This window comes from Lissotriton vulgaris, chromosome 3_1, assembly GCF_964263255.1.
Source record: "Lissotriton vulgaris chromosome 3_1, aLisVul1.2, whole genome shotgun sequence".
In the NCBI taxonomy this organism is placed as follows: Eukaryota; Metazoa; Chordata; class Amphibia; order Caudata; family Salamandridae; genus Lissotriton; species Lissotriton vulgaris.
Window position 1 is genome coordinate 2,104,784,554 of NC_141689.1, and position 27,859 is coordinate 2,104,812,412.

At 45.2% G+C, this 27,859-nt stretch overlaps 1 protein-coding gene across 11 annotated transcripts in view; it reads left to right on the top strand.

Annotated features, from left to right (window-relative positions):
* The window catches only part of FRYL (FRY like transcription coactivator), a 2,483,143-nt gene that overhangs the window by 639,326 nt on the left and 1,815,958 nt on the right, over positions 1-27,859 (top strand). For 7 of the 11 annotated variants that reach the window (XM_086962669.1, XM_086962670.1, XM_086962662.1 and 4 more), the window contains 2 exons: positions 1,084-1,128; positions 2,463-2,566. In XM_086962669.1, coding sequence (XP_086818795.1) covers positions 1,084-1,128; positions 2,463-2,566 — 149 coding nt within the window. The remainder of the gene's footprint in view (positions 1-1,083; positions 1,129-2,462; positions 2,567-27,859) is intronic. The other 4 variants (XM_086962671.1, XM_086962665.1, XM_086962672.1 and 1 more) reach the window with 1 other exon arrangement.

Here is a 27,859-nt window from a genome sequence, read left to right on the forward strand (position 1 = left end):
CATAAGTATACTTACTAATTCATGAATTGTGATTGAAAAGTGACACAAATCTCAGACATCCTGACTGTGCAACATTTTCCTTCAAATTGAAACAAGATCAATTACATTTTTGAAAAGTACCTCTATTTCTCTTTGGATTATCTGATTACTTCTTCAAATAATTATGTTTTTAGCTTTGACTGGCAAAATTATATCCATGAGTTTATTTTTAGGGCAGCAGTCATTATATTGCTCTGCATAAACTACCAGTTTTCTCAACATATCTGTGCTGAATATCATGATGGTTCTGTTCCCAATCGGCTGCATATCTTCATAAAAATCCTTCATGCTTCTCTGTTGTATGCATGTTCTTGCATAATTTAAATCTAACTAACCACATTTGAGTGTACTTTGCATGCTTCCATTATCCATGTTTTGTTTGATGTCATACCATTCATTTAATTTTCTAATTGTATTTGTCTTTGCCACATTTCACAATGTGTTTAGCACCCCACTTCTAAAGTACCAGATTCTTTAATAATTTTAAGAGATCCGGCCTTCTGTTGCCTTCAGTTGTGGACAAATTATGGTTTAAGGTTGCGGTCTTTTTAATTAATGCTTTAATTGATAATGTCCAAGTAACATTAAGCAGCTGGCCCATTTTGGTATATTCTCAGATATTTTCAAGACTTCTTGACTTATATAGAATATGAAAACAAAAATGGAAAACCACGATTGTCTGTATGTGATGTTGTACTTGTATAAGTTTCTCTATACAATGTAATGGTGAAATATTATTTGTTGTAGTACATAATGCCAATAGGTATTATCCCCATGGTTCTTCAAGAAACCCCCTATTTTCATTCCTCCGTTTTGTAGTAAAAAATAAATTAAAGGTGGTGAGCAATTGAAAAAATAAGTCGTTCATTTGTTCTTGCAAAGAAAAACATTTTGGTAATATGATTAAATTAGTTTGCAGATTCATACTTCCAGCTAGAGCATGTTTTCAGTTGTCTTTTGTTTTGTGCCTTTTTTCATCTAACATGCATGTGCCTCCCATTCTCATGTTTGTTATGTTTTGCTGTCTCATATTGCTTTATTTAGATGCCATCTAACAACAGTATCAGAAAGCAAATAGAAACCCTTCAGGTGAGTGCATGTGATGTAGTAGGGCAAGACAGGTAAATAGCAGCTTTCCATGCCACTGCCATTTTCTGCTTGTGTTTATTGTTACTTTGTCTGTTTCTGCAAAACTAATTTGGGCATTGCGAAGAATCATGAAGCTGAGGCAGCAAAGAACATACTGAAGAAACTGTAACCCGGGCAAAGAAAAAAATACTTTTGAATAAGTATTGAAATTGCAGCTTCTTTATGGTTGTTTGTGACCTACTCTACACAGTTAAACACAAATGACTCTGCACTGGAAAAGCACAAGTAAACTATTAAGGCAATTATAAACCATAATGTGAAAACAGAACAGAGTGTAAAAAGATTGCTTCCCAAATGAAAGAGCAAAACGGTTGTATTTTTGATGGTAGAAAAACCTTGTCTTTATTCTTTTAATCAATAAACTTTTTCTTTAAAATACAGATGCACACTGGACAAGACTGCCAATGCGTTTCGTCCCTCTTAAGGGGACTTCAGGGCTAAAAACAATTACAAAAAAACGTTTTACAATTGTTTTTAGCCCTCAAGTCCCAAGCGGGACTAAAGGCATTAGCAGTTTTGTCCATTGTGCATCTGTATTTTAAATAAAAAGTTTATGGCTTAAAAGAATGAAGACAACGTTTTTCTACAAACAAAAATACGACCGTTTTGCTCTTTCATTTGAGATGTAATCTTTTTACACTCTGTTCTGTCTTCACATTATGGTTTATAATTGCCTTTACAAATAGTTTACTTGTGCTTTTCGAGTGCAGTGTCATTTGTGTTTAATTGTCTGTGGTGGTATGTATACCACCTCTATGGGATGTATGTAGGTCACATCCTAGACCCAGTGCACCGATTTGTTGTTAGGACAATGAAGCCACAACACTTGACATCTGTTGCTGGATCTCTATGCTCTGACCTTCTTTTTGTGCCTATACTTTACACAGTTATAAAATATTTTTTCTTTGGCCATTTAAAATCATCTCATTTTGTCATTAAACCCTCTCATCGTAAATCGTTCAGTCCAGTAAGAATGTTTGACTGTAAATGTTTGAGCCAACGTGTACAGCAGCACCTGGGCGCATACTCACAATCATTTGCTTCATGAAATTCAGTGCCTATGTTTTCTAGCATAAATTGGCCGCAGGTGTTATACTTCAATTGTAATATCTATGCTGCAGGTTAATAAAGTAATTGTTACTTTCTGGAACTTTATAGCTCAAAATGTCTGCCAAGCTTTGGTTAAAACTTGTTTTCACCAGAAGCCTAGTTTTAACTTTACTATGTATTGCTTTGTGATTTTTTTAACAAAGTTTTGTTTTACTTTATTTCAGAATAAAGACCCCAAAATGTCCCGGGTTGCACTGGAATCGTTGTATAGATTGTTATGGGTTTATGTAATTAGAATAAAATGTGAAAGCAACACTGTAACACAAAGGTATGTTTTCTACCTTATTCATTAAAATATGTACATTGGAATATGCTTCATAATGCTATTTCGCAAAACTGTCTGATTAAAACATTATGAAATCAGTTTGTGCTTTTTGTTAGCATCTTAAACATAGATACAGTACAAAAACTCACTCTACACAATTACCCCAGCAGTTATATGAGAGCATTGCTGCATTTTTCACAGGGTAGAAAATGCTGACAGAACAAATAACACATTAATGTCTTGAGCTCTACCTTATTTTTAGAATTAACAAAATGGAAAGCATCAGCCTGACTAAGCCAGGCTGATTATTTTGATGAATTTCCAAATGAGGAAGCCCCTTGTCTTTGATGAATTTCCAAATGAGGAAGCCCCTTGTCTTTGAAAAATTGAGGAATTGTGAAAAACTATCATTCCAAAGAAAGGTGGACCAGATGGGTATACGGGGGAGGACAAGAGAACGCCTGGATAGTAGGGCATCCTGCACCCTAAACAAGACAAAGACAGCTTAAATTGTAACTGCAGGAAGGTGGTGTCACAAGTTTGAGCTGATCCTGAAAAACAATGTTTTGTGGGATGTCTTTATAACATGGACACTCACCAGAGTGGATTTGATAATGTGAGAATCAAGTCTATCTGAAAAATGTTGAGGAAATTAGTTTCAGAGAACCTTCTGGAGAAGAGGTTTCCTTAAGCATGCTTTTTTGCCGATTCACATACTGTACGGTCTTGTATTACACTTTTACTATAGTATGGACAAGTTTGCATTGCTTGTATAAGACTTGTACAATTGCTTTGATAATTTTCCATGTGTGTTATACGAGTAGCTGGGATGTGCAATTTAGCAAACAATTTGTCCCAAGTGGTGATGGAGACCGATATTTCAAAGTGAAGAAGGTGCTTTTATTGCAGCAATAACCTGTGTTGTATTAATGCATTGAAAATCAGCACAAACTATAGATTAATGTGCTGGGGAATGTTTTACACCCAAGAACAGCAAAAAAATGAAAGTAGCAGCGTGCATTCCATCATTTAAAAATAAAAAAGTTAAGTGGAAGATATGGGCTGGATTTGTAAGGGGTTCTGAGACTCATCAAATGTTGACAATGCCTAGGAGAGCTTTCTTCTTAGACCCTAGTACTCCCTTGACTAACAGAAGCATTAGAACTAATAAAGTACTGTTGGATCATCATTGTTCTGCTGTAAAGATTGAGTCTGTTATGAAGAAGATTCTTAGGCAGCCTGACCACATTGATTGTCCTCAGTTTCTCATCGGGGAACTGCACATTGAAAACCTACAACTCTAAATGATTTGAAAACGCAATCCAAATCAGTGTCTTAAGCATAGTTGTCTAAAGTAGATTCAACATAAAGGCATCTCTTCACAACAGACTGTGATTTAGCAAATGTTTTTCCTCCCCCCAAAAAAAGAACTCTTTGACACATAATGTAGAAAATGATGATTTATCCAATTGGTATCTTAAGACTCAGTATTTCATTTATTTCCATAACCACATCAGAGACCAGTTTCTCTGGCTCAAGAAAAACCAAAGCAGCAAATGCCACAACTCAAGGACCCTTCCATGCTCTAGAATCGTCACTGTATCCCACTACTTCATATTAATCAAAAATATTTCATGGAATACCTTGGTGGTTTTGCACTGAAAGACATACACCGGTTCAAAAGGAATTTCGTGCTCTATGGAGCATGCACAACAGAGGCAGGTCATAAAAATACCAGTAGTTTCCCCGTTCCAACTTCGCCGCTATCTAAAACACCTTTAAATGACGGTGCAACTGTGCTTCATGTAGCTTATCCTGGTTGACTGAGAAGCTTATTGTTCTGATTACTGTATCTCAAGTAAAATAGTTAGTTCCTCAGTTTATTGAACCTCGTGAGCATTCGTCATTTTTATTTATTTGAAAAGTTTTATATAACGCTGGCTAGACCCTTAGGTATCAGAGCGCTTTACATGAGGATGATCCAGTTAGTTACATAATTACATATAAAGTATAGACATAGGAGAAAAACATCAGAAAACACAATATTGTGAGTTATTAGCACGTACACGGGTCTTATAGGGAGTGAAAGGTAGAGGGGGAATGGTAAAACAGGGGTAAGGAGTGCAGGTAAGAAACACAACGGGGAGGCAAGGAAAACAACGTCCGACATTCGGCTGGGAGGTTGACAGCTGAGGGGTGAACCTCAGCCAAACTCCTTTGTAGCTGTGTAAGACCGCTCCACCGGGCATCGGCCAAGGTTGCTCAGGCACCGCTGTAGTTACAGACAGATTATGGTTTCCGCCCAGGGGGCATTGTTGTAGTTCCCACAAGAGCACCAGTCACGGTGTGGCTGGGAAGCGCGCTGCGCCTCATCCTCCAGCTCGCCCCAGGTCACGAATGGTGAGATGTGGGAGAGACCATTCCAAAATCCGCTGATCTTACCCCATTCCCAGCAGCAGTTGCGAGTGTTGGGTATTTGGGCAGGATCCCAGTGGTAGGGGGACCGAGGTTGTGAAAGGAGGAGGGGGGGTGTTGATGGCGGCGGCATAGTGGGCAAAAAAAAGTTCCCTGGTGGTGGATGGTATGTGGTAATCTCGCTCAGGGGGGAGTCCACAGCACGATGGCGCCTGCCTCCATTATAGGGCCAGGCATGGGCCCACCAGATCGTCATTGTCCAGATCTTTACAACAGTCTTTTCCAGCTCTTTCCTACTTAAGGAGCCTCCTTGGCCCAGGATACTGCTCGAAATAAAATTAGGATGAAGCGAATATTGGCTGTCCAGCATTATATTCAATTTTCAGGTGCTCTTGTCTGCAGCGGGCGCCATTTTGGAATCAGGCATGCCGCTCTGGTGCAGTTCCTTTCTGCGGGGAGTCGCCTCCGGGGATCGATCAGAGGGAAAAGTGCCCTGATTCTCTTGGCTGAGGTCTCCCCGTCTGTGCCTCTTCTCGTCCCGGATTGTGGTGTTTGCCCTTGCCAGGTGCATTTTGCTGGTTTCTCATCTCCTCCCGAATGCCTCCTGCTCTCGCCTTGTTTTACCTCCGTAAGGAGTTAGGAAGCAGTCTCCCACCGAATGTGAAATTTGCAGATGCCCCAGAGAGTGTGGGAGTGTGGTGCAAGGTTTCTTGCTTCTGATTAGGGCCCAGTATATTCTGTGAGAATGCAAAAGGGGTATTCTTTGGGGTAGGTCCCCGGTCTCCGATCACCCTTGTCTGCCCTCTGGGTTGCAAACTGATTGTCATACCCCAATTACTACCGAATCTGCATTGCCACAAATACCAAAGAAATAGAGTGCCTAACCAAGATCTGTTCTTTCTGCTCCCAAGTCCTGAGAGAAGAAATAACTCTATAATTGCCAAAACCGCTAGCAGAAAGCCAAATTGAAATGTTTAATTTTTCCATGTTATCAGATAGCGGAAGAAAATGTTATATGGACTGGGGGCGTAAGTTTGCAACCTCTTTGAAGGTGGATTTCAGTTTTCGAGGATTTTTCAATAGGCAATATGGAATGTGCATCATTTCACACCTTCAATATTGGACCAGAAGTAATGCAGTTAACAAATGAGCATTACTACCGTATATATTTGAAAACTCAAAGCTTTTATTAATGGGGGATGTTAGTGAGTGGACTTTCGTCATGGCGAGGGCTTACTAACTATGTTTTGAACTGAAGCTGTTTGCTGTATGGATCCAACCAGTTAGATTAGAAACTAGGACCTACTTACACTCCTGCATTATGATTAGCAGATGGCTCATGTTCTTTGTTTTGTGCACTGTACATCTTGCCTTATGAAATAAAAACAATTGCTTGGTAAAAGAATATGGGATATTAGTAAATTCTAAATTGTCTAATCTGAAACATTTCTGATCTTTTTTTCTCTAATATATTTAATTTTCAACTGAACTTGTTCACAAATATTTTTCTCTAAGGAAACATCGATGATTGCATTCACATAATGTGAGACATCAGATAGCAAAATGCCATATATCACATCTTTGCTTACAACCACTACAATACATAAAGCTAACCAAACTAAGGGGCGCTAGGTGGCGCACAGGCAAAGTGGCGCACTGTAGTGGGGCTCCTGGTGCTCAGATAAGATATCCGCACATTTATCCTGCCCAGATGGTCGTATAGAAAAGTTGTGGTGGAGACTGAATCGACCTACACCAGACCTCCCCGGAGAACTTTTTCCTGAAAACTGGGAGGCCGGCTGTCACGGCAAACTCGTCCAAAGTTGGCGGCCCAGCACACAGCAACACATAGTTGAAACGGAGAGCGGTGTGAGACATTACGCGACTCCCATGGCATACACGTGGCAACAAGGCCGGGCTATGGAATTCCCAGAGCGTCGGCCCTAGCAGGAATGCTTTGGTGAGAGCTGGCTGAGCACTCCCCCTCCGAAGATCGAGGTAGGCTGCAGTAGTGGACTGAGGTGTCCCGCTTCAAGCCTACCTGCTCCAGATCTCAGAGATGTGGTGATGGAGGAGGCTGCACTAAGGTGAGGCCTTCCTTCGTAGTGATCAAGAACCACATGAGCACATTAAGGGAGGACCGGAGCCCGTACAGTAGCGTTGTGTTGGGAAGCAGACACAGCGCTCTGCACTGGATGAGACACCTAGCGCTGCATTGGTGAGAGTTGGCTGGACACTACTCTCCTCCCTCCCTGATGATCGAGGCAGCCTGGAATGAGGGACTGGTGAGACCCGCCACATGCCTAATTGCTCCGGATCTCAGTGAAGCGGTGACGGAGGAGGCTGTGCTGTGGGTTAGCCCCCCCGTCTGAGCTATCAAGAACCGCTTGAACATTTTTTTAGGGATGACCAAAGGCTCTGTAGTTACTGCTTGTTGGGAAGACAAAATAGTTCCTTTCGCTGGCTGACACAAAAGGGGGTGGATGTGGACCGAGCATCTGAATCAATCAAACACTCACACCCAGTCAAAAGATCTGGGTTTAATCCATCACCGTTCTTTAGCCCACTCTGCCAGCCCAGTTCAGACATGGCTATATGCAAATCAGTGATGGATTAAACCCAGATCTTTTGACTGGGTGTGAGTGTTTGATTGATTCAGATGCTCCGTCCATCACCACCCCCTTTTGTACCACTTTTGGCCACCATAAGTGTGGCAGGGTATGCTCAGACGTGAGTCCCTTGATCACTTTGCCACTGGATTCAAGCAAGCCGGGCTGAAGACGGCTGTAATGCCAGAAACCGGTCCTCTGAAGCTTGTTTCCGGTCCAGGGAAGACATGGCTTGGCAGTTCGGGCTGGACTGTTCCCATGAGGCACAGGGTCAGACTGATTTGCATATAGCCACGTCTGAACTGGGGTGGCAAAGTGGGCTAAAGAACGGTGATGGATTAAACCCAGATCTTTTGACTGGGTGTGAGTGTTTGATTGATTCAGATGCTCCGTCCATCACCACCCCCTTTTGTACTGCTTTCGCTGGCTGAGACATTTGGTGAGTGATCTAAGCCTATGACAACTTGCCTTTAACAGACGGAGGCAGGATCCCATACGATACAAGTAGGATCTATAAAGAGATGATGTGTGTTACTGAAATATTTACATAGCGAAGCGAGAAGCGAGTGCACATTTTGAGCTCCACACACACACAGGATGGTAAGCCGTTATTCCTGAATCCTAGGGTTGCACTTCAAAGGTGCATCAAAAGAGTCTTAGACCAACACTAATAAGATAAGACCACCGCCCAGCTCTATAGAGTGACTGTAGCAACAGACCCTGTGTCTGTAACGTAGCGACAAAAAGAAGGAAAAACAAACTGACACCGCATCTTATTGGACTGCGTAAACTTGGGGCATGTACATTCTTCACCATGGTAAGACTACAAGATGAATACGAACAGGTGAATGAGGAGCAAAATAAGGAAACCTTGCAGGCTTCAGTTGATGAAGTTAAAGGATTCTTACTGGCAATGCAAAACAGCCTCAGCTCTGTTGGGAGTAAAATGGATTCTATGACCACCAGAATGGATGCCATTGTTCGCAAACTGGACAAACATGATGAGCGTATCAAAGAAACAGAACAGCAAATTTCTGACGCTGAATATAATACGTCAGTAGTACAGAAGCAAGTAGCACAGCTGGATAAGTTTGTCAAGGTCCTCGCTGATAAAAATGAAGATTTGGAAGCACGCAGTAGACGTAACAATATACGTGTCATTGGTATTATGGAAAGTACTTATACAGGCCCTATGGAGTAATTTATTAAACGTCTGCTGTGTGGTGCAATTGGAGACGACTCCTTCTCTTAATTAATAGTAGAAAGAGCTCATCGTTCTCTGGGCACTAGTCCGCCCCCAGTGAGTCCACCCCGCCTGACCATAACGAGGCTGCTTAATTACCCAATTCAAATTATCGATTCAAATAGTCTAGGACTTGGCTGTGCAGCCGGAAGGGTTCCAAAAACGTGGTTCCTCTGTGTGAGTTTTCATTGTTGAGCGCAATGGGACAGGGCGTGGTCCGTGCTTGCACACCTTCACAAGCTGAATTTGTGTGACTAAAAAATATGATGAACATTAAGATGACTATAGAATATGAAAGGTGTGAATCACACAATTATTCAAAGTCTTCCTAGGCGCCACAAAAGCCTTTGACCTGGTAGAATGGGATTACCTGCTGGCGATATTACAACATATGGGAATACCAACAGGATTTTTATTGTGGATTAGTCTGCTGTACCATTCCCCGACAGCCAGAGCCTTGATCAATATTATCGCCCTTTTATATTACAAGAGGCACAAGACTAGGTTGCCCTCTATCCCCCTACTTTTTGCGCTAGCAATTGAACCCCTCGCTGCCAAATTATGGTAGCACGATCAGGACAAAACACTGAGGTGTCCTCTACAAAAGATATTCATCTCTCTGTATGCGGATGATATCACTCTATACCTCCGAGATCCGTAACCGAATTTAAACCCCATTTTACATGAATTCATTAGATTCAGAGAACTCTCCGGGATTCATATTAATTGCAGGAAGTCACAAATATCGCTGCTTACCTCCGCTGCGAAGCCGTTCCTTCTTGATTTCGCCATAGAATGGTGTAGTTCCGAAGTAAAATACTTTTCGATAAATGTTACATCAGACCTCACTGAATTGATGGTTCTTAATTATGGTAGAGCTTTATAACATATTACAAGTTGTCACACGCTGGATCTCATTGCCCCTATCCCTGGCGGGGGGAGTGTCTTTGATAAAAATGGTTGTATTGCCCAAGTTGTTATACTTATTTATGAATATACCAGATCATCCTGGTAGACCTTTTTTCACAGCCCTACGTACTGAATTGATTAGACTGACATGGGGAGATAAACAGCCATGGTTAAAATGGGACCTAGTCACCCTACTCCTAGGGTGGATTTGATGTTCCTAACTTGGCATTGTACTATCACTGTGCTCAAGCCTACTATGCACATTATTGGTTCCGTACGTTAGATCAGATATTTATTAACACAACGCCTATGGACATATTTTTATACGTGCGACTGACAAGCCGTTAAAGAAATCACACCATCATATCCACTAGAGCCACCGACATCTCAGCTGCAAATGATAGTACAATCCGAAACATCGGCTCATGCTGTCTCTACACGGTTCCATGGGGTGCAGAATAGTCAAACTACTGTGCAATGCCCTGCAAGGGAACAATGGCTTGGGGATCTATGCTATGTAATGACAGATAAACAATGGACATACTGTTGTACACAAACAGAGCAGGTATCTGCCAGCAGTTTATTATGTGTCATTCACTTTAAATTCCTACATCGTATTCATTATACACTCACTAAAATTTACAAATATAAGCTGAGGGATAGCGATAGATGTGACAGATGTGGGGCGGAAGGCCACAGAGTTCCTACACTTAGCCTGAAACTGTGCTAGAATTAGCGAATATTGGTAACACGTTTTTAAAGCAATGGAGCAAATGACATCGCAGGAGATAGCACCATCTCCGGCACTGGCATTGGGGTAAACTGTGCAAATTTATGCAAGTTATCAAATGTATTTCAATTGGGTTCTTAATGGCTAAGCATAGACATGCATGTAGATGGGGACTGGGGGAGAGCTTATAAGTTCAAGGAATGGATAAAGGACTTATTATATTGTCAAGAACAAATGCTTACCTGCGTGGAACTGCTCCAACTTACCTCACGTCCTAAAGGCATATCGGAGCCTCTCAAGACCTATTGAATAGTTCACCCAGCTAAAGATGTTACTGATAATGATGAAAGATAACAATATTAATAAGATTGCCATGACGCTGAGGGTAAATTGCATATTACATGGTAACCAAGGGCCCAAAATAATGAGTGGACATACGGGAGATGAGTCTTTTCACCGAATTGTGTAAAGGATTGGATTGAGCAATAGCTGTGCAATTACTACAAAGATGGGATAGCAGATAGTTAATGTTTGATGTGCAAACTGTAAGCAATATGGAAAAATGCAATACAATATTGCCATAGTTAAATGGGCAAGAACAGGAACTTTAAAATGCTGAATATCTGTATATGGTGCATACATGAGAATGACATTTATGTATTAATTCCTCAATATCATGATTCGAGTCTGTTTAATGTTTAATTAAATCCATCAATAAAAAATAAAAAAAAACATCATCTATCCAAAAGGCGTATAATGCATTTCCGGTCACGTCATAGGATGCTATACAAGCCAAATGTAAATAGCCTTACTGTAAGTAAGACATAACATGACAACTTGCTCACATGAGATGATGCTGTTAACCTCTAATTTGACATGATAAAGACTGTCCTTCAATTTATTAGGGTGTTTAAAATCAGATTTTTGAGGAATATGACTCAACGTATCTCATTCTGTTAAGTTTATCTGCTTCTCTGCTTTGTAATTAGAGCGTCCGAGAGCAGCATCTGCTACCTGGGTCTATTCTGTTATGGAACTATGCCATATTGCTATCAATGGAGGATGAAGCAGCATCCAGCAGACAGCAATAGCTTTCCTCACAATCCCCATAGCTAACACAATGAAACATATATAGTTTTGTCTGCCTTAGGCCTTCGCAAACCAACCTGCTGTTTACCCAGATATCTCCTTCCTGACCATTCCTTGACTGAGTATAACTATACCACATGATAAAAGAACCTTCAGGCTCTTGACAACGGGGCAGTCTCTGGAAACCATGGGGAACATTTTATGCCATGTGACCGTAGTGAGGTAGGTCCGGTGTGTTTAAGTTGAATTAACTTCTAAAGGGCAGTTCTTTATACTTTATGGACTTGTCTAAGTAAAGCTGCATTTCAAATTCTTATCCAGTATTAGGGGTGTCTTTCATAGATTCACATGCCTGAATCATTCCCCGTCGTCGAGACGGGAGTCTCCGGTATATAGAAAAGTAATGTCCCATAGACATACATAAAGAGAAGTAGGCCTAAGGGTCCCACCTTAGTAGCCTATCTATGTCCTTTTGTAAAAAGGACCAAACTCTAGAAGAGAGTAAATCAGATAACACCTCCCTCTAGAACCTTCCTGACAGGAGCCTCAGTCGCTCAGATTTTCTACAGCACGTTGTGCTAGGGAGTCTCCACCTGTGTTCACCTCAGGTTTGCTTGTTTAAGCTTCTTTCTTCACTATTTTGAACTATTTTCAACAAAACCGGACTATGGCTGACTCACAGAAGAGGGGTCTCTTCAGAGCTTGTGCCTCTTGTAATAAGAAGAGGTTGCACATTGAGGACCAGCACAAGACATGTCTTTACTGTCTATATCTGGACCATTCGCCTAAGGAATGCAAGATTTGTAGAACATTCTCTACAAAAATACTTAAGGACAGAGAGAGACGACTTTTGATCTGGCTGATCAAACTTAAGACCAGAGACACCTTGGAGTCTTCGGAGGACGGTGAGATTGCTTGCCTCCTCTAAATTATCCTTGAAGAGGCCAAGGGTTACTTCCCCTAGCCCTTCAGACGCTCCTCCTAAAAAGACTGCTAAAAAGTCTTCAGAGGCAAAATCTTCAGCGTCTGACAAGGAAATTCCTGCCTCCAGGAAGCCAGCGCCGTCGTCGACGCTATCGTCGACGCTTAAGAAGACTGTGTCTCCTGTCCAGGTTTCCACTTCGACGACAGTATCTACGACTACAGCGTCGTCGGCGTTTTAATCGTCGACTAAGACTACTCGATCATCGTCGGCGGGTAAGACTGTGTCGTCGATTATCCTCATAAAAAAACAGACGACGACAAAGCCAAAGTCGTCAACGCCTTTGCCGTCGACGAAGATCCTCCTGTCGCCGGGTGTACCGTCGACAACGAAGAGGGCGCCATCGACGAAAGTTACATCGGTACAGTCATCGTCGACGAGGGCACAGACAACGACATCGTCGACGATAGTGGAAGCAGTCGGAGATGATACCTCCGTCGACGGGGAGTGTGGTTTCTATGCCGTCGACACCCTTACAGTAGTCTGTTCCGAATTTGATGGATGAGGATGGTCTACAGCAATCCTCTCAGAGTAAAGATTGTCAAGAAGGCGCTTACACCGGACTTAACATCTCCGAGTAGGGTGCAAAGATTGCCACCGTCTCGTCTTCTACAGGACGAAGGCTCTGATGAGGAACTGGACATGCAGGCTACGAGGGACATGCAGGCTATGAGTCCATCTCACCTGGTGGTAAAGTGTCAAAGCACTGATTATGAGGTCGATGAGGTGGAGTTTACTCAAGAACATTCTGTTCAATCACAGGTCCAGACACAAATCACACCAATGGTATATCTACCAGCGTCCATAGTATCAGACTTAAGGTTTCTGATTCAGGACTACAAACAGAGGTTTCCAGAATCTTCCAGCCCACACTCAGCGGGACCGGTGCCATCAACGACTAGGGTGACTGCTTCTCCACGTGCTAGACCACCGCCCTTGGTGTCCCATCAGGAAAGGGAACCGGTACAGGATCTTCCGTCATCGGATGATGAGAAGGTGGAACAAGAAGAGGGGGAAGTCCAATCTGAGCATGGGGACGATGTGGACTATTTAGCTTCTTCCCCAGCCTCGCCTGAACCTTCAAGCTCAGACTCGCCTCCTGCAGACATAGGAGGGTTCCACAATCTGGTTGAAAGAGCGGCTAAAAGGTTCCATATCGAGATGGAATCTCATGAAACTGACTGTTTTCTTTATGATTTTAAGGACCCGATTAAGAAGACAACCAGGTCCATTCCCATTATCGAACACATATGGGAGCAGGGTTTACAAATAATGCAAACACCGGCCTCAGTAACGGTGGTGGTGCCGAGACTAGATAAGAAGTACAAGGCCCCTTCAACGGCGCCAGCTTGCCTTACAGGTCAACCCAAGCCGGATTTGGTGATCACTCAGGCGGCACAGAAAAATGCTAGGAACCCGTCCTCGCAGGTGACAGCTCCACCAGATAAGGAGGGTAGGAAGTTGGACAGCATTGGGAAACGGTTCTCTACCACCTCAGCCATGACCGTGAAGGTGGCAAACTCGATTGCGCTGTTAGGACGATATAACAGGCAACTGTGGGCTGACATTGCCCCGTATCTCTCCGAGCTGCCAGACGATATGAAAGAGGAGGTGCAATCCCTACTAAAAGAGGGCCAAACATCGGCTTCTGAACTGATTGACTGTGCTATGGATATAGCGATGACTGGTTTTAGACAGCTGGCTGGGGCAGCAGCATTACGGAGGCAGGGGTGGCTCAAAGCTACCTCATTTAGGCAGGAGGTACATGCCAAAGTCCTTGACATGCCTTATGACGGACAACACCTGTTTGGGGAGAAAATTGATGAGGCCCTGCAATCGATAAAAAAGGATACGGATACGGCAAGGGCACTGCGCACACTTCAATTCCGAAATCAGTCCTTTCGAGGGAGCAGAGGCAGAGGTCAGTCCTCTTACAGAGGAAACTATCAAAAACGGTCCTCCTATTCCTATAATCAAGGCCGGTCACAATTCCAGTCACAACAGCAGCAGCAAGGTCGGCAGACCTCTTATGGAAAAAACAACTCTAGAGGGAAGAATCAAAAGAATACCACTGGCGGACGCCAATGACTTTTCTCAGCAGTCAGTCCCTCCACCATCTCATTCTTTCAAACTTGGAGGAAATCTAACCAACTACCTCCACAATTGGAAAGCAATTACAACCGACCGATGGGTGCTGCAATTGATACAATTTGGACACTCCATAGAGTTCAAAACAATTCCCCCGGCGACTCCTCCTCGTATAATGCACCACATCAACATGCGATTGCTCCTTCAGGAAATGTCCATTATGTTAAAAAAAGGAGCAATAAAGCGAGTACCATCAGCTCACAGAGGAAAGGGATTTTATTCCCGCTTCTTCCTGATCCAAAAGAAGGAGAAAAAATGGAGGCCCATATTGGATCTCGGGGCACTCAACGCATTCTTGAAGAGTCAATCGTTTCGCATGGTGACGATACTGGAGATCTTGGGACTCTTGGAGGAGGGGGATTTCATGACGTCTTTAGATCTACAAGACTCGTACTTTCACATCTCTATCCACAAACGGCACAGGAAATTCCTCAGATTTGCAGAGGCAGGTCAACTCAACCAATTCTGTGTCCTACCGTTAAGCCTCAAGTCTGCGCCCAGGATTTTCACCAAATGCCTCTCCCCGGTTGCAGCCTTCCTCAGGCAGCATGGACACCAAGTCTTCCCGTATTTGGACGACTGGCTGGTAAAGGCACCATCTCTAGCAGACGCAACTGCATCTTCCAACGCCTGTCTGACTCTCTTCAGGCATCTGGGTTTGGCACTCAACCACGAGAAATCCATTGTGCAACCCTCCCGGGTCATTACCTTTCTTGGGGCGACGTTGGATACGGTAACTGCTAAGGCATTCCCGTCTCAGGAGAGAAAACACAAGCTCATCTCTCTGGCCGCGTCTGTGGCCTCAAAGAAGACTTTACCAGTCCGTACATTCAAGTCACTCTTAGGGACGATGTCCTCGTGCATCCTGCTTATACCGCACTGTCGCCTCAGAATGCGTCCGCTGCAAGAGGCTCCGTCCAGACAATGGACTCAATGCTCGGGATCCTTCGAGGACCGCATTGCGGTCACACAGGAAATGACCAAGGCACTGCAATGGTGGTCACCCAAGAACCTTTCACTAGGGTTGCCGTTTTTGCTCCCTGCAGCTCCACACGTAACAACGGATGCTTCCCTGGAGGGTTGGGGAGCAGTCCTTCAGGAATTACAGATCAGTGGCAAGTGGACAAACCAAGAAAAACCGCTTCATATCAACCTCCTGGAGCTGAGAGCGGTTGTCCTGGCCCTGCAGGCTTTCATACCTTGGATCAAGAACTCCCCAGTGCTCGTCAGGACCGACAACACCACGACGATGCACTACTTGAACAAACAGGGAGGGACGCGTTCGCTTACACTATCTCGTGAATCGCTGAAGATCTCGAATTGGCTTGTTCTCCACAACATCTCATTAAAAGCAGAGTACGTCCCAGGCAAGGACAATGTCTTAGCAGATGCACTGAGCAGGCAGAGGTCTCTATCCCACGAATGGGAACTCGACATGGACATGGTAGCTTACATCTTTTCGGTGTGGGGGACACACCAAATCGACCTGTTTGCGACCAGGGAGAACGCCAAATGCCGAAATTACGCAAGTTGGCATCCCCAGTCAAGGTCCCTGGGAAATGCTTTTTCCATCGCATGGCGCAACGTATTTGTGTACGCATTTCCGCCATTCCAATGATCCCCAGGGTCCTCAGGAAGATGAAGGCGGAGCCTTGCACTCTGATTCTGATTGCCCCATTCTGGCCGAGACAGCACTGGTTCACGGACCTTCATCGCCTCACTGCAACCGCCAATCTGCCTGCTTCAACATCCATCTCTGCTCACGATGAGCAACAAGCAGGTTCAACATCCGAATCTGAAATCTCTCAGGTTATCGGCTTGGCTCCTGAGTACAGAGAGTTCAGTAAACTGAGCATTCCGCAGGAGTGTGAAGACCTCCTAGCCAAAGCAAGAGCGGACAGTACTAACAAGACCTATTCACTGAAGTGGAAACGTTTTTGTGTATGGTGTGCGTTTTTGTGTAACGGTCTACTCCCCTTCCGCACCTCTCCGGAACAAATATTACCCTACCTGCTACATCTGGCGCAGTCTGGCTTGGCCCTTGCATCCATTAGAGTACATTTGGCTGCAATTTCGAGATTTAAAAGAACATAGAAAGGACCTCCCTCTGGTCCAATAGACTGATCAAACCGTTCCTCAAGGGACTTTACAGGTCCTTTCCTCGACCACGACTCATCCCTCCGACATGGCACCTCAATGTGGTTCTTAACCAATTGATGAAACACCCTTTTGAACCCATCCATCGGGCGGATATCAAATATCTTTCATGGAAGACAGCCCTTCTACTTGGACTTACATCAGCAAGGAGGGTCAGTGAATTGCAGGCTCTTTCCGTACAAGACCCTTTCATGCAGTTTAAGGGTGACCGAGTGGTTCTCCGAACTAATCCTCGGTTCATTCCTAAAGTCTTGTCGGACTTCCATTTAAATGAGCCAGTAATACTCCAGTCTTTTTTCCCAAATCCCAGCACTGCAGCCGAAAGATCTCTGCACTCCTTGGACCTGAGGAGGTATCTGAAGTTTTATATTGACAGAACTAACAATTTCAGGAAGACAACTCAGCTATTCATAGCCTTCAGTTGGCCAGGGAAGGGTATGCCACTTTCAAAACAAAGTATTTCAAGATGGATATCTTCGGCAATTGCCTTTTGTCACGACAGAGCTGGGCGGCCACTGCCAGCAAAAGTCAGAGCTCACTCTGCAAGAGCTGTATCCACTTCTGCAGCACTGTTTTCAGGGGTGCCAGTTCTGGATATCTGCAGAGCGGCAACTTGGAAGTCGCTGCATACCTTCACCAGGCACTATTGCCTGGATACTGAGCTGATAAAGGATGTGGCTGTGGGACAAGCAGTGTTACGCCATCTGTTTCAGTAAGGTGAGCCTTCCTCTACCCCTCCGTCCTTTGCTGGTATGCACATTTTATTTTACTGTTTCTGGTTCATGGTAATGATTATCCATAATTGCATGATATGTATTATTGGATGACTTGTATATGTTATTCCACCAGAAATGTGCACAATGTATTGCTTGCTACTCTGATTCAGGCATGTGAATCTATGAAAGACACCCCTAATACTGGATAAGAAATGCGTTACTTACCTGTAACTGCAGTTATCCAGTATTGGTGTCTTTCATAGATTCACATGCAACCCTCCCGCCTCCCCTGGAAGGACTCACCTATCTCTCTACAAGTGCTACGCCTACCTAGCTTGGTGCGTACGAAAATCTGAGAGACTGAGGCTCCTGTCAGGAAGGTTCTAGAGGGAGGTGTTATCTGATTGGCTCTCTTATAGAGTTTGGTCCTTTTTACAAAAGGACATAGGCTACTAAGGTGGGACCCTTAGGCCTACTTCTCTTTATGTATGTCTTTCATAGATTCACATGCCTGAATCATTCCCCGTCTCGACGACGGGGAATGATTCAGGCATGTGAATCTATGAAAGACACCAATACTGGATAACTGCAGTTACAGGTAATACATTTCTTCCTCACCTAGGACATCCTCCCATCCATTTCTCACACCAACCAAATGTATAATCCGGTTCTGCCTGATGGATTGGTAAATACTCAAGATCATGTTCCTACCTCTACCGCAAGTCAACAATATCTGTAGTGTACGGCCTGTGTCAGTCTAAGCAGGTGCTGGATCCCATGTGGATGTGACTGTCCAAAAACTGACCTGCTGAAAGTTTCTACTGCTCCCTGATGTAGGTGAATGCCATGAGGAATCCCAAGTTGAACAAATATAAACCTGCACTGTGCCAGGGTCTACCCAGTTCCAGCTTTTAACACTAGCAAACTCTGGTTCCTGCCAAAGAGTAATCTCAGGGGTGTACAAAGTACTCTGTATGGTCCTATGTAAATACCCGTGCAAGCAGTGTCTAGCAACCTGTAAGAGAAATGTGCCTGCCTTCAGGCAGCATCCCCCTTCCAAAGAAGAGTCACTATAGATCTGCCCCCTAAGATAGCAGAGCAATATCTCCCCTCTGAAGAGTTTGAAGGGCACAGTCAACCCATTGTCCATTGAAGGTGAGCTGCTATATAGTGTGATTCAAACTCTAAATCCTACACCTGCCTCTGCAAGTGGAGAGTAGTTTAATCAGTGCTAGTCTAAGCTTCTCTGAATCCTATATTTCTATCAACCGGGATTTCAGGTGAAGATGAAATGCACCAAAACATTTGTGAATATGGTAGAAAAAATGAAAATAAAGTTGACAGACTAGAAGCACCGTCTTAACTAGTGATATGCCCTCCAGCACAGAGAGGGGTAACCGCAGCCAGAACCCAGTTGCTGCCCTTGAAACGGCTAGGACTCTGCCCAGGCACACTGTTCCTTTAGGTTTAAATCTTTTTGTTATGGAAAGGCAGTGCAAAATAGTACAGTAAGAAATATGGTTACACCAGAGACGAGTATTAATCCTCAGTGGAGGCAGGACGCTTAGTTCAATACTGGTAGTAACAGCAATGTCCAACCTGTCAGGGATATAAACGCATTGGACCAAAAAGATACAAAAACTAGAAAACCACAGGAACAACCTCCCCCCACCCTCAACCTGACCTCCCCTACCAACAACCCCGCCCCCACGCCTCCCCTCCCCCCCCAGTCCAGAGCTCCCATACATCTCTCTACAGTTCGAATGATCAGCGTTGGAGCATCTCATGCCTAGAGTATCTAGGGTTCCATAGCTATTGGCGCTGTCAGGCGTAACAATCTGAGATATTTGGGACATGTTATCTCTGTAAATTCAGTCATTAGTAGCGCTCTAAAGGGCTGCCAGAGTTCCTCGAATTGTTCCCCTTTCCCGGCTGCAGTGAGTGATAGCTTCTCCATGCCCAACACATGCCACATCCGGTGGAGCCAACCAGTGGTGGTAGGAACAGTAGCAGTACGCCAGTGTACAAGGATGTTCTGCATAGCAGACCCAAGAGCTATGGCCAGTTGACGGCCCCTACGAGAGCGTAGTGGATAGGTGAGTGCATTGGGGAGGCCCAGTATGATATAGGCAGTAAAGCGGGGCAGTTCTGTCTGTCAGTTCTGGCAGTTCTGTCTGCAAGTGTGTGTCCACTTCATCTAAGATGTGTGTCCAATATGATTGGAGGAGTGGGCAGTCCCATAGGATGGGGACCAAAGTCCCTGTGTTTCCACAGCCCCTCCAGCATAGCTTATCCTTGGAGGGGTCCATCTCGGATAGTCTTTCAGGGGTGTAGTACCAATATAGGGATATTTTCGGGAGTGTTTCTGTGAGATCCATGTGATACGCTGAGTGCCTGGCCCTGTATGCGATGTTCCCCCCCACTCTTTATGGCTCAGGGATCTACCCAGTTCCCTTTCCCACAGTTCCCTACCCGGTTTGTAGATGTGTGTAGTTGGTGTCTGAATCAGTTTATAAAGGTCTGAGATGAGTTTGGAATTGGAAGTGCGCGAGAAGAGCCAACGCTCATATGCGGTGAATTTTTATCAGCTGTCTTTCGCACCTGCGGCTGCAACGCCCAGTGACGCACCTGCAAGTATCTCATTCGCTCAGGGGGAAAGAGGGAAATGTGGTCAAGCCATAAGTTATGTTAGTCGCATCCCAGACCTCCCACACTGTTCCTTTAAATGTTTCCCACTTGAGAGTGTATTACAATAGGGAGGTGTCCGAGACCAGCTGCTGTGGCTTTAGGGAATCATGTAGACCGGTCTTTAGCCTTTGATAAATCAATCAATCAAAGCATTTATATAGCGCACTACTCACCCGGAGGGTCTCAAGGCGCTTGGGGAGGGGGGGTCCGCTACTGCTCGAACAGCCAGGTCTTGAGCTGTTTCCTGAAGGCGAGGTGGTCTTGGGTCAGGCGGAGGTGGGTCGGGAGGGAGTTCCAAGTCTTGGCGGCCAGGTAGGAGAAGGACCTTCCTCCTGTGGTGGCTCTTCGGATGCGGGGGCAGGCGGCGAGGGCGTGGCCGGTCGATTGAAGCTGGCGTGTGGGATTGTAGAAGTTGAGGCGGCTGTTGAGGTATCCTGGGCCTTGGTTGTGTAAGGATTTGTGTGCGTGGGTGAGGAGCCGGAAGGTGATTCTCTTGTTGACCGGGAGCCAGTGCAGGTCTCTCAGGTGTCCGGAGATGTGGCTGTGTCGGGGGATGTCAAGGATGAGTCTTGCTGAGGCGTTCTGGATCCGCTGGAGTCTCTTCTGGAGTTTGGCAGTGGTTCCGGGGTAGAGGGAGTTGCCGTGGTCCAGTCGGCTGGTGACGAGGGCCTGCCTGACAGTCTTCCTGGTCTAGGTGGGGATCCACCGGAAGATCCTACGTAGCATGCGCAGGATGTTGAAGCACGACAAGAAGATGGCGTTGACTTGTCTGGTCATGGAGAGGGAGGAGTCCAGGATGAAGCCCAGGTTGCGTGCGTGGTCTGTTGGTTTGGGTGCGCTGCCCAGGGCGGGGGGCCACCAGGAGTCGTCCCAGGCGGAGGGCGAGGAACCCAGGATGAGGACTTCCGTCTTGTCTGAGTTCAGTTTCAGGCGGCTGTTCATCATCCACTCGGCTACGTCTTTCATCACTTCGTGCAGGTTGGCTCTGGCGGTGGCGGGGTCGTTGGTGAGGGAGAGGATCAGCTGGGTGTCGTCGGCGTAGGAGATGATGTTGAGGTTTTGTTGGCGTGCGATGGCCGCGAGGGGGCTAATGTAGACATTGAAGAGGGTGGGGCTGAGCGAGGAGCCTTGAGGAACGCCGCAGATGACTTTGGTGGCTTCTGATCTGAACGGGGGGAGGCGGACTCTGTGTCCTTCTGGCGAGGAAGGAGATGACCCATTCTAGTGCCTTATCCTGGATTCCGACGTTGCCGCAGAGAGGTCCAGGAGGATGAGGGCCGCTGTTTCTTCGTTGTCGAGCAGGGCTCGGATGTCATCGGTGGCTGCGATGAGGGCGATCTCGGTGCTGTGGTTGGCCCGGAAGCCAGACTGCGAGAGGTCGAGGGATCCGTTCGTCTCGAGGAAGGCGGCCAGCTGCTTGTTGACAATCCCAAAACATGTGGCAGGGTAGTTGTAGCCCACTTGCATTTTGGCAAATGTTTTCAATCTTTTGGCTATAAGTACATGGTCGATTGTCCGAATTCCCTTGGATGTAAATCCCCTCCAATATGGCTATACGATAACATTACGATTGCCCCATAAGGACAGTATAGTGTGAACTCTAAGCCACTCATGTTACATGTAAAATTTGATTAAATAAAAAGCTCCACAGTTGGTCTGTTGTGTATAATGTTTATAGTTCATCTACCTTTCCCTAAAGTGATGGTTCCATGTGGACCTGGTGTAGTGTCTAGGGAATCTCACTGGCACCAACTGGAACCAAAACCAGTAGCATTCAAAGTGCTGAAGCTTTAGCCCACCTCTTTCTGTCGCTGCATATATAGTTTGCCTATCTTAAGTCATTGTTTCCTTCTCGCCAACAAAATGACTGCATAGGCTTTACTGGGTCTGTAAGTAGGTGTTTGTGTGTGGAGGGGGGTAGTTAGGCAAATGTACTTTAAGCAGGGTATCGAATTCATTTCGTAAACATATACTCTGCTCCCTACAGGAATAAGACCAAAGAGGTCGCTCTGTATTCTGGAGATCAAAAGTTCTGTTATCTTCTACCCTATTTACCAAACTGCCATTAATGTTAACCCCAGATATTGTAAATTGGGCGCTTTCCAAGTGAAGTGGTGTGCCGCTAGTGAAGCTGTGGTAGTAGCATATGCAAACAGTAGTGGCTCACAGTCCAGTTAATTTTATATCCAGAGAAGCGGGCTGTTAACAGAATTAAATAGGGTTTCGGTTTTTGGGGGTTACAAAGAGGAACTAGTATGTCATCCGCAAATAGAAGTATTTTATGTTCATCTGCTCTAGATTTTATATCTTCAGTAGAAGCTTCCCTCCTGATAGCTTGGGCAAGTGGTTCCAGTGCTAAAACCAATGGCAGCATTAACAGAGGTCAATCCTGTCATGTGTTTATGTTAAAGGTAATGGATACATGACCATTGCAGCTCACCACTGCTGCGAGTATATGATAAAACCATTTGGCATTATTAAGGAATCAGTCACCAATGCTAAGATCTTCCCAGAAAGTTAAATAGGTAGGTCCAATCCACCATGTCAAAGGCTTTCTCCACACTTAGTGAGAGTTCCACCATCTCCTCTGTATCATCTTGTACTTGCCAGTGTTGGAAATTGGGTAACTAGTTCACTAGGGTATAAGCCCTAGTCAAGCAATAACCACAATCCTAGTCAGGGTATGTAACAAGCAAACCCTAAATTAACCTGTACTCACCCTCTGGTAGCTTGGCACAGAGCAGTCAGGCTTAACTAGGAGGCAATGTGTAAAGTATTTGTGTAGCACTTCAAGAAATAAAACAGTGCAAATGCCACACGAAAAGATCCCACACCACGTCTTAAAAATAGATCCAATTAGTAGAACAAGACACATTGAAATTTGAAGTATATAGTGAAAAATAGCGCCAAAAAGCACAAGGCGCAGTTGGGGATTTGTGGTCACACCGGACCGGGTTGAAGTCACAAGTGCAGTCTGGCCACGCTGGAGCCTGGGCAGCCTACAGGGACACAGTTAGGCATGCCGAACAGAGTATCTAAAATCTTGGTTGTGGAGTGTTGTCGAAGATGTGTTGCGTAGCTGAGGTGATTGGGCAGTTCTAAGATGTGATGAGATTCTGTCTAGGATCCTGGCAATTGGGCTTGCGATACACAGTCTAGGTAATGGGTCGGTTCTAAAGAACAGTGAAGATGCAATGGGGAAGTTCGGCTTTGTCCTTGAGGCTGCCATCAATGAGATGCAAGGAGATACGCAGGTGAAAGCGTTGCACAGTGGTGGTTCCAAAGGTGATTCGGCAGTCCCAAGATGCGTGTTGCGGCGGCGATACTAGTCTTGTGTGACGGTTCAATCCATGCAACAAGGGCGATGGGTTGATATTGCTTGTTTATGTGTCGCTGAGCAGAGAAGATGTGTCATTTCTGCTGCCAAGCACCTTAGGCCCATGTCTAAGTGTCCAGGACGGGGATAGCTCCACTTGGCAGGGTAGACTCAAAGATGGCAGAGTCCAGTTGCAAGTTTGCAAGCTTGTTCTGTCCCTGAGGCTTCAGATCAGGAGGCCAGCCAACTAGTTAGAGTTACTCTGTATTCTGGGTTCAAGAGATGCAGGCCCAGTCCTTCTAACCCAGGCAAGTAGCAGATCAGCATAAGAAAGATCTTCCTGGCAAGAGTATCCACAGGTACAGAAGTGTGCTAAGTGGAGGTGCTGGAGGTCCAGTATTTATACTCAGTTGTGCCTTAGAAGTTGTATAACACTTGAAAAGACATGCTATGAAGTGCACAGAAGCCTTGCCTTCCCTGGCTCCAGACTAACTATAGCGGTATGCAGCCCTCTGTGTGGGGAAAGGGCACAGTCTATTCAGGTGTGAGGCTATGCCCCACTTCTCCCTCCTGTCCTGCTAGTGATGGCCCATTGAGACCCTCCTAAGCTACCATTGTGTGGCTGTCTAGGAGGAATACAGAAACTCCAAGTGCCAATACACCCAGTTATGTGACCAGGGAAAGGTTGCAGACACCAAATGGCTAAAGCTAGAAAAGGCCAACGTTTTACAAGTTAATAACACCACTGGGCTAGGACTCTCTGCAGTAAGGCCAAGCCTCTCTGAATAACACAAGTAAACAACTGCTAATATTGCTAGTTTACTTCTACCCTATCACAAAGGGAAACACATTGAAAATCCAACAATATGTATCTTCGACTTCTATTTCTGTCTGAAATAAATCTTTCATTTTATCCATTTTTTCACATATGAAAATTAAACGTTTTTTTACAATATCACATTGTTGACATTTCACCTCATAACAACGTCCTATTACATAACAAATTATCACCTTTAACAATCTCTCTTTTTCATACTCTCTTCACACTCTCTTTTTTCATTCACCACACAACACATTCACGCTCTAAATCACAATTTCAAAAACACTTTGTAGTTATTTGTAAAAACAGCCATGCAAAATGATATAACGCCACATGAATGAATACATTCAACACAATTTCACTTTTTGTTTTAGGTTTCTATAGCTGGAAAATGAACTGGTCTACGTGTTTCAAACTCATAATTATTGTGGAGTTCTCATCAGGACCACGTTAGCTACAAGCTGCTCTAACCAATGGACTTCCAATTAGAAAATCAAGAGTTCCACGAGGTGCTCATCTTTTTCAAAAATGACGTCCCTCTGGATTGTCCATATAAGTTGGCTAGGGGTGGTTTATATGTAATAAAAAGGAAGGTTTGGGCCTGGCAAAAGGTTTGCCAGGTCGACCTGACAGTTTAAAACTGCATTCAGAGGCTCCTCAATGGCAGGCCTCAGACAAGTTTAGATCGCTACTTTAGTGCATGGCGCAATTAGTGCTGCAGGCCCACTAGTAGCATTTAATTTACAGGCCCTGGGCAAATGTAGTACCACTTTACTAGGGACTTATAAGCAAAATTAAAATGCCAATTTGGTATGAGCTAATGTTACCATGTTTAAAGAGCGCACATGCACTTTAGCAGTGGTTAGCAGTGGTAAAGTGCTAAGAGTCCTAGGGCCAGCAAAAACAAATTTAGCGAAATGTAGGAGGGAGAAGGCGAAATATCTGTGGGTGTCCCTGCAAGAAAGGCCATTTCCAACACACGATTTGTGAGTAATCTCAGGTGGGATGTGGAGAAGCAGTATGCTATTAGGTTAACTTGGTTGTGGTGAATGAGCAGGGGGTGACTTGGTTTAGTCTATTTGCTTATATTTTACCCATCATTTGAATAATATCGGCCTATAATTGTGTAGGAAGACCGCTTTGTATATGGTATAACAGTAAGTGGTTACAACGTGCACAGTCGAGAGATTCCCCCAGAAATGTACAGAGCTGAATGCAAAACCAAAGTGCTCTATTTATGGTAGTGTGGGTGAGCAGCCTTGGGCCTAACACAGAGGTGTGTAAGACCTTTGTTGTGCCCACAATGACCAGTAAATGAAACCCGGCTTAAAAAATGAGATCCACACTGATTTCATAAAAATAAGCTTTGCTCAAGATTTAGTTTAAGACCAAGATCTTTGCAAAAAGGTAAGCGCATTTTTAATAGAAATTCTTTTCAGTTTCAACAGTGCAATTTTCAGTCTTTGCAGTGTTAAATTAAGGAGGAAACCAATAATGCGGTTTCAAAGGTACATAACCACCTTACAAGTCCAGTCTTTGGGCTCCAGGGTAAGCAGAGGGTAAGGTACAGGTAGGCACAAACCCTGCACCACCAGCTGCACAGGGGCCGCCAGGTGAAGTGGTCAAAGTTTAAGATCATGCCCAATGTTAGCCACTGGAGACTGGGGGTTCTTGAAGACCCACTGCTTGCAGGTAAGTGAAGCAGCTGCAAGGCTGAAGCTTCGGAGGTTGAGGCAAGCACGGGGGGCCCACAAGGCAGCATCAAACATACACCACTAGTGGCACAGCGGCGGCTGATTGCAGGTTGCAAACACGATGTCTGGCGCCCAATGCAATTAAGAGAAACTCTGTTAGGAAAACGCGTAGCAGAACACGAACTGTAGGTTTCATGAAGGAAACCAGCAACAGCAGAAGTAAGTTTGGATGCTGTTGGTCGTAGGGACGCCGCTCAGTTGTGCTCTTCAAGGCCCAGGGGCTTCGGGTGCAGGGTTGTCCTTTGATGTTGGGTTTCTCTTATCAGAGCTGCTCGAGGGGAGCCTTTGGATTCTTATTGCAGGTGTTGTCATTGAATCCAGAAGGGGTCAGCGAATTCTGGACTCAGGATAGCTAGGAAACCTTTTCTGGATCAATTGGCCACCTGGACATAGGCGGCAGGCGTCTGGTGCAGAGTGGTCAGGAATTGCGGATCCGGAGGGCACCGGAGTCCTTTGTGTTGCTTTTTTTGTAGCCAGAACCACTTTCCTTGAAAGTTCTGGTATTCTTCAAAGGCAGGCAGCCCTCCCAAGGGTTGTGGAGGTTGTATCCAGCAGTCCAGGACCTCCACTGGGCACGCCTGTCCGTGTTGTTTCTTTGTGGGATCTTTGAGGGCTGCAGACAAGCTGGTAGGGCTGGGGCCAAGTCAGTGGGTGTCTACAGTTTTCTCTGCATGGCGTCTTCTACGTCCTTCTTAGGTCAGCTGGAACTAGTTTCGGGGTCTAAGGGAGCCACCTAAATACTACATTTAGGGGCGTTTTAAGGGAGTGGTAGGTAGGGCCAATGAGCACTTTTCCAGGGGTGTCTAGACCCTCTGTTATGCCACCCTCCTGCAGGAGGAGGGCATAGTCCTAGCCCTGATTGGAAGACTGCCCCCATCTTTAAGATGACAGGAACTGAAAGATGTGCTTCTCCTCGCCTCCTTCACCTTAGGGGTGGCACAGGTGGGCACACCACCTATTCTTCCTAGTTTTTCTTGCCGGATTTCCCACCCAAAGTGGGGAGTTACCATCTGTTGCTAGCAGCAGAGGCTGGTTGTCGCATTATAAAGGTGGCAGGCAATTGAAGCTTCCCCACAGTGCCCATCCTGGGGTATGAGGTGTGACACCTCTGCCCAGGATGTGCTTTGTTTCTTGTCCCATAGAGCAGGGGCTCTCGACTCAGGGGGTCAGATAGTGACAGGCTGCCTTTAGCCAGTCTGTGACCTCACCAGCAATGGTAGATTTTCAGGGGGCCCTCTGAGTACATTTCAATAAATCCCACCCTGACATCAGTGTGGGTTTTAGAAGAGTGGTTTGGTACAAAACACTCCTGTGTTCAGTGAAGCCATCATGGTGATCTGGAACTAGTTGAGTATCCAGCCCATGTACTCTCTTTGGCTTCCATGATACTTAAAAATATTAAGTAATAGATCTCAATATAGTAGGGGCCTAACAGTACATGCAGATATGCCCACATCCGAGATATAATGCACCCTACCTTAAGGCATGTGAGACCTGCTAGTGGGGTGACTAACCTATACCCTAGGCATTGCTGGTTGGCATGGCACACAGTGTGCCATGCCAATTTCGTTGTTTTGGTCTGTGCCAGGGCTTGCATGCTGCTGTGGCAGTATGCATGGCCACGCTGAGGGGTCCCTAGAGAACCCTCTTCAGCCCCAATGCACTAGGTACCATTTACTTGGGGCTTTCAGGGGGCATGAAGTTGACAATCGTGGATCAG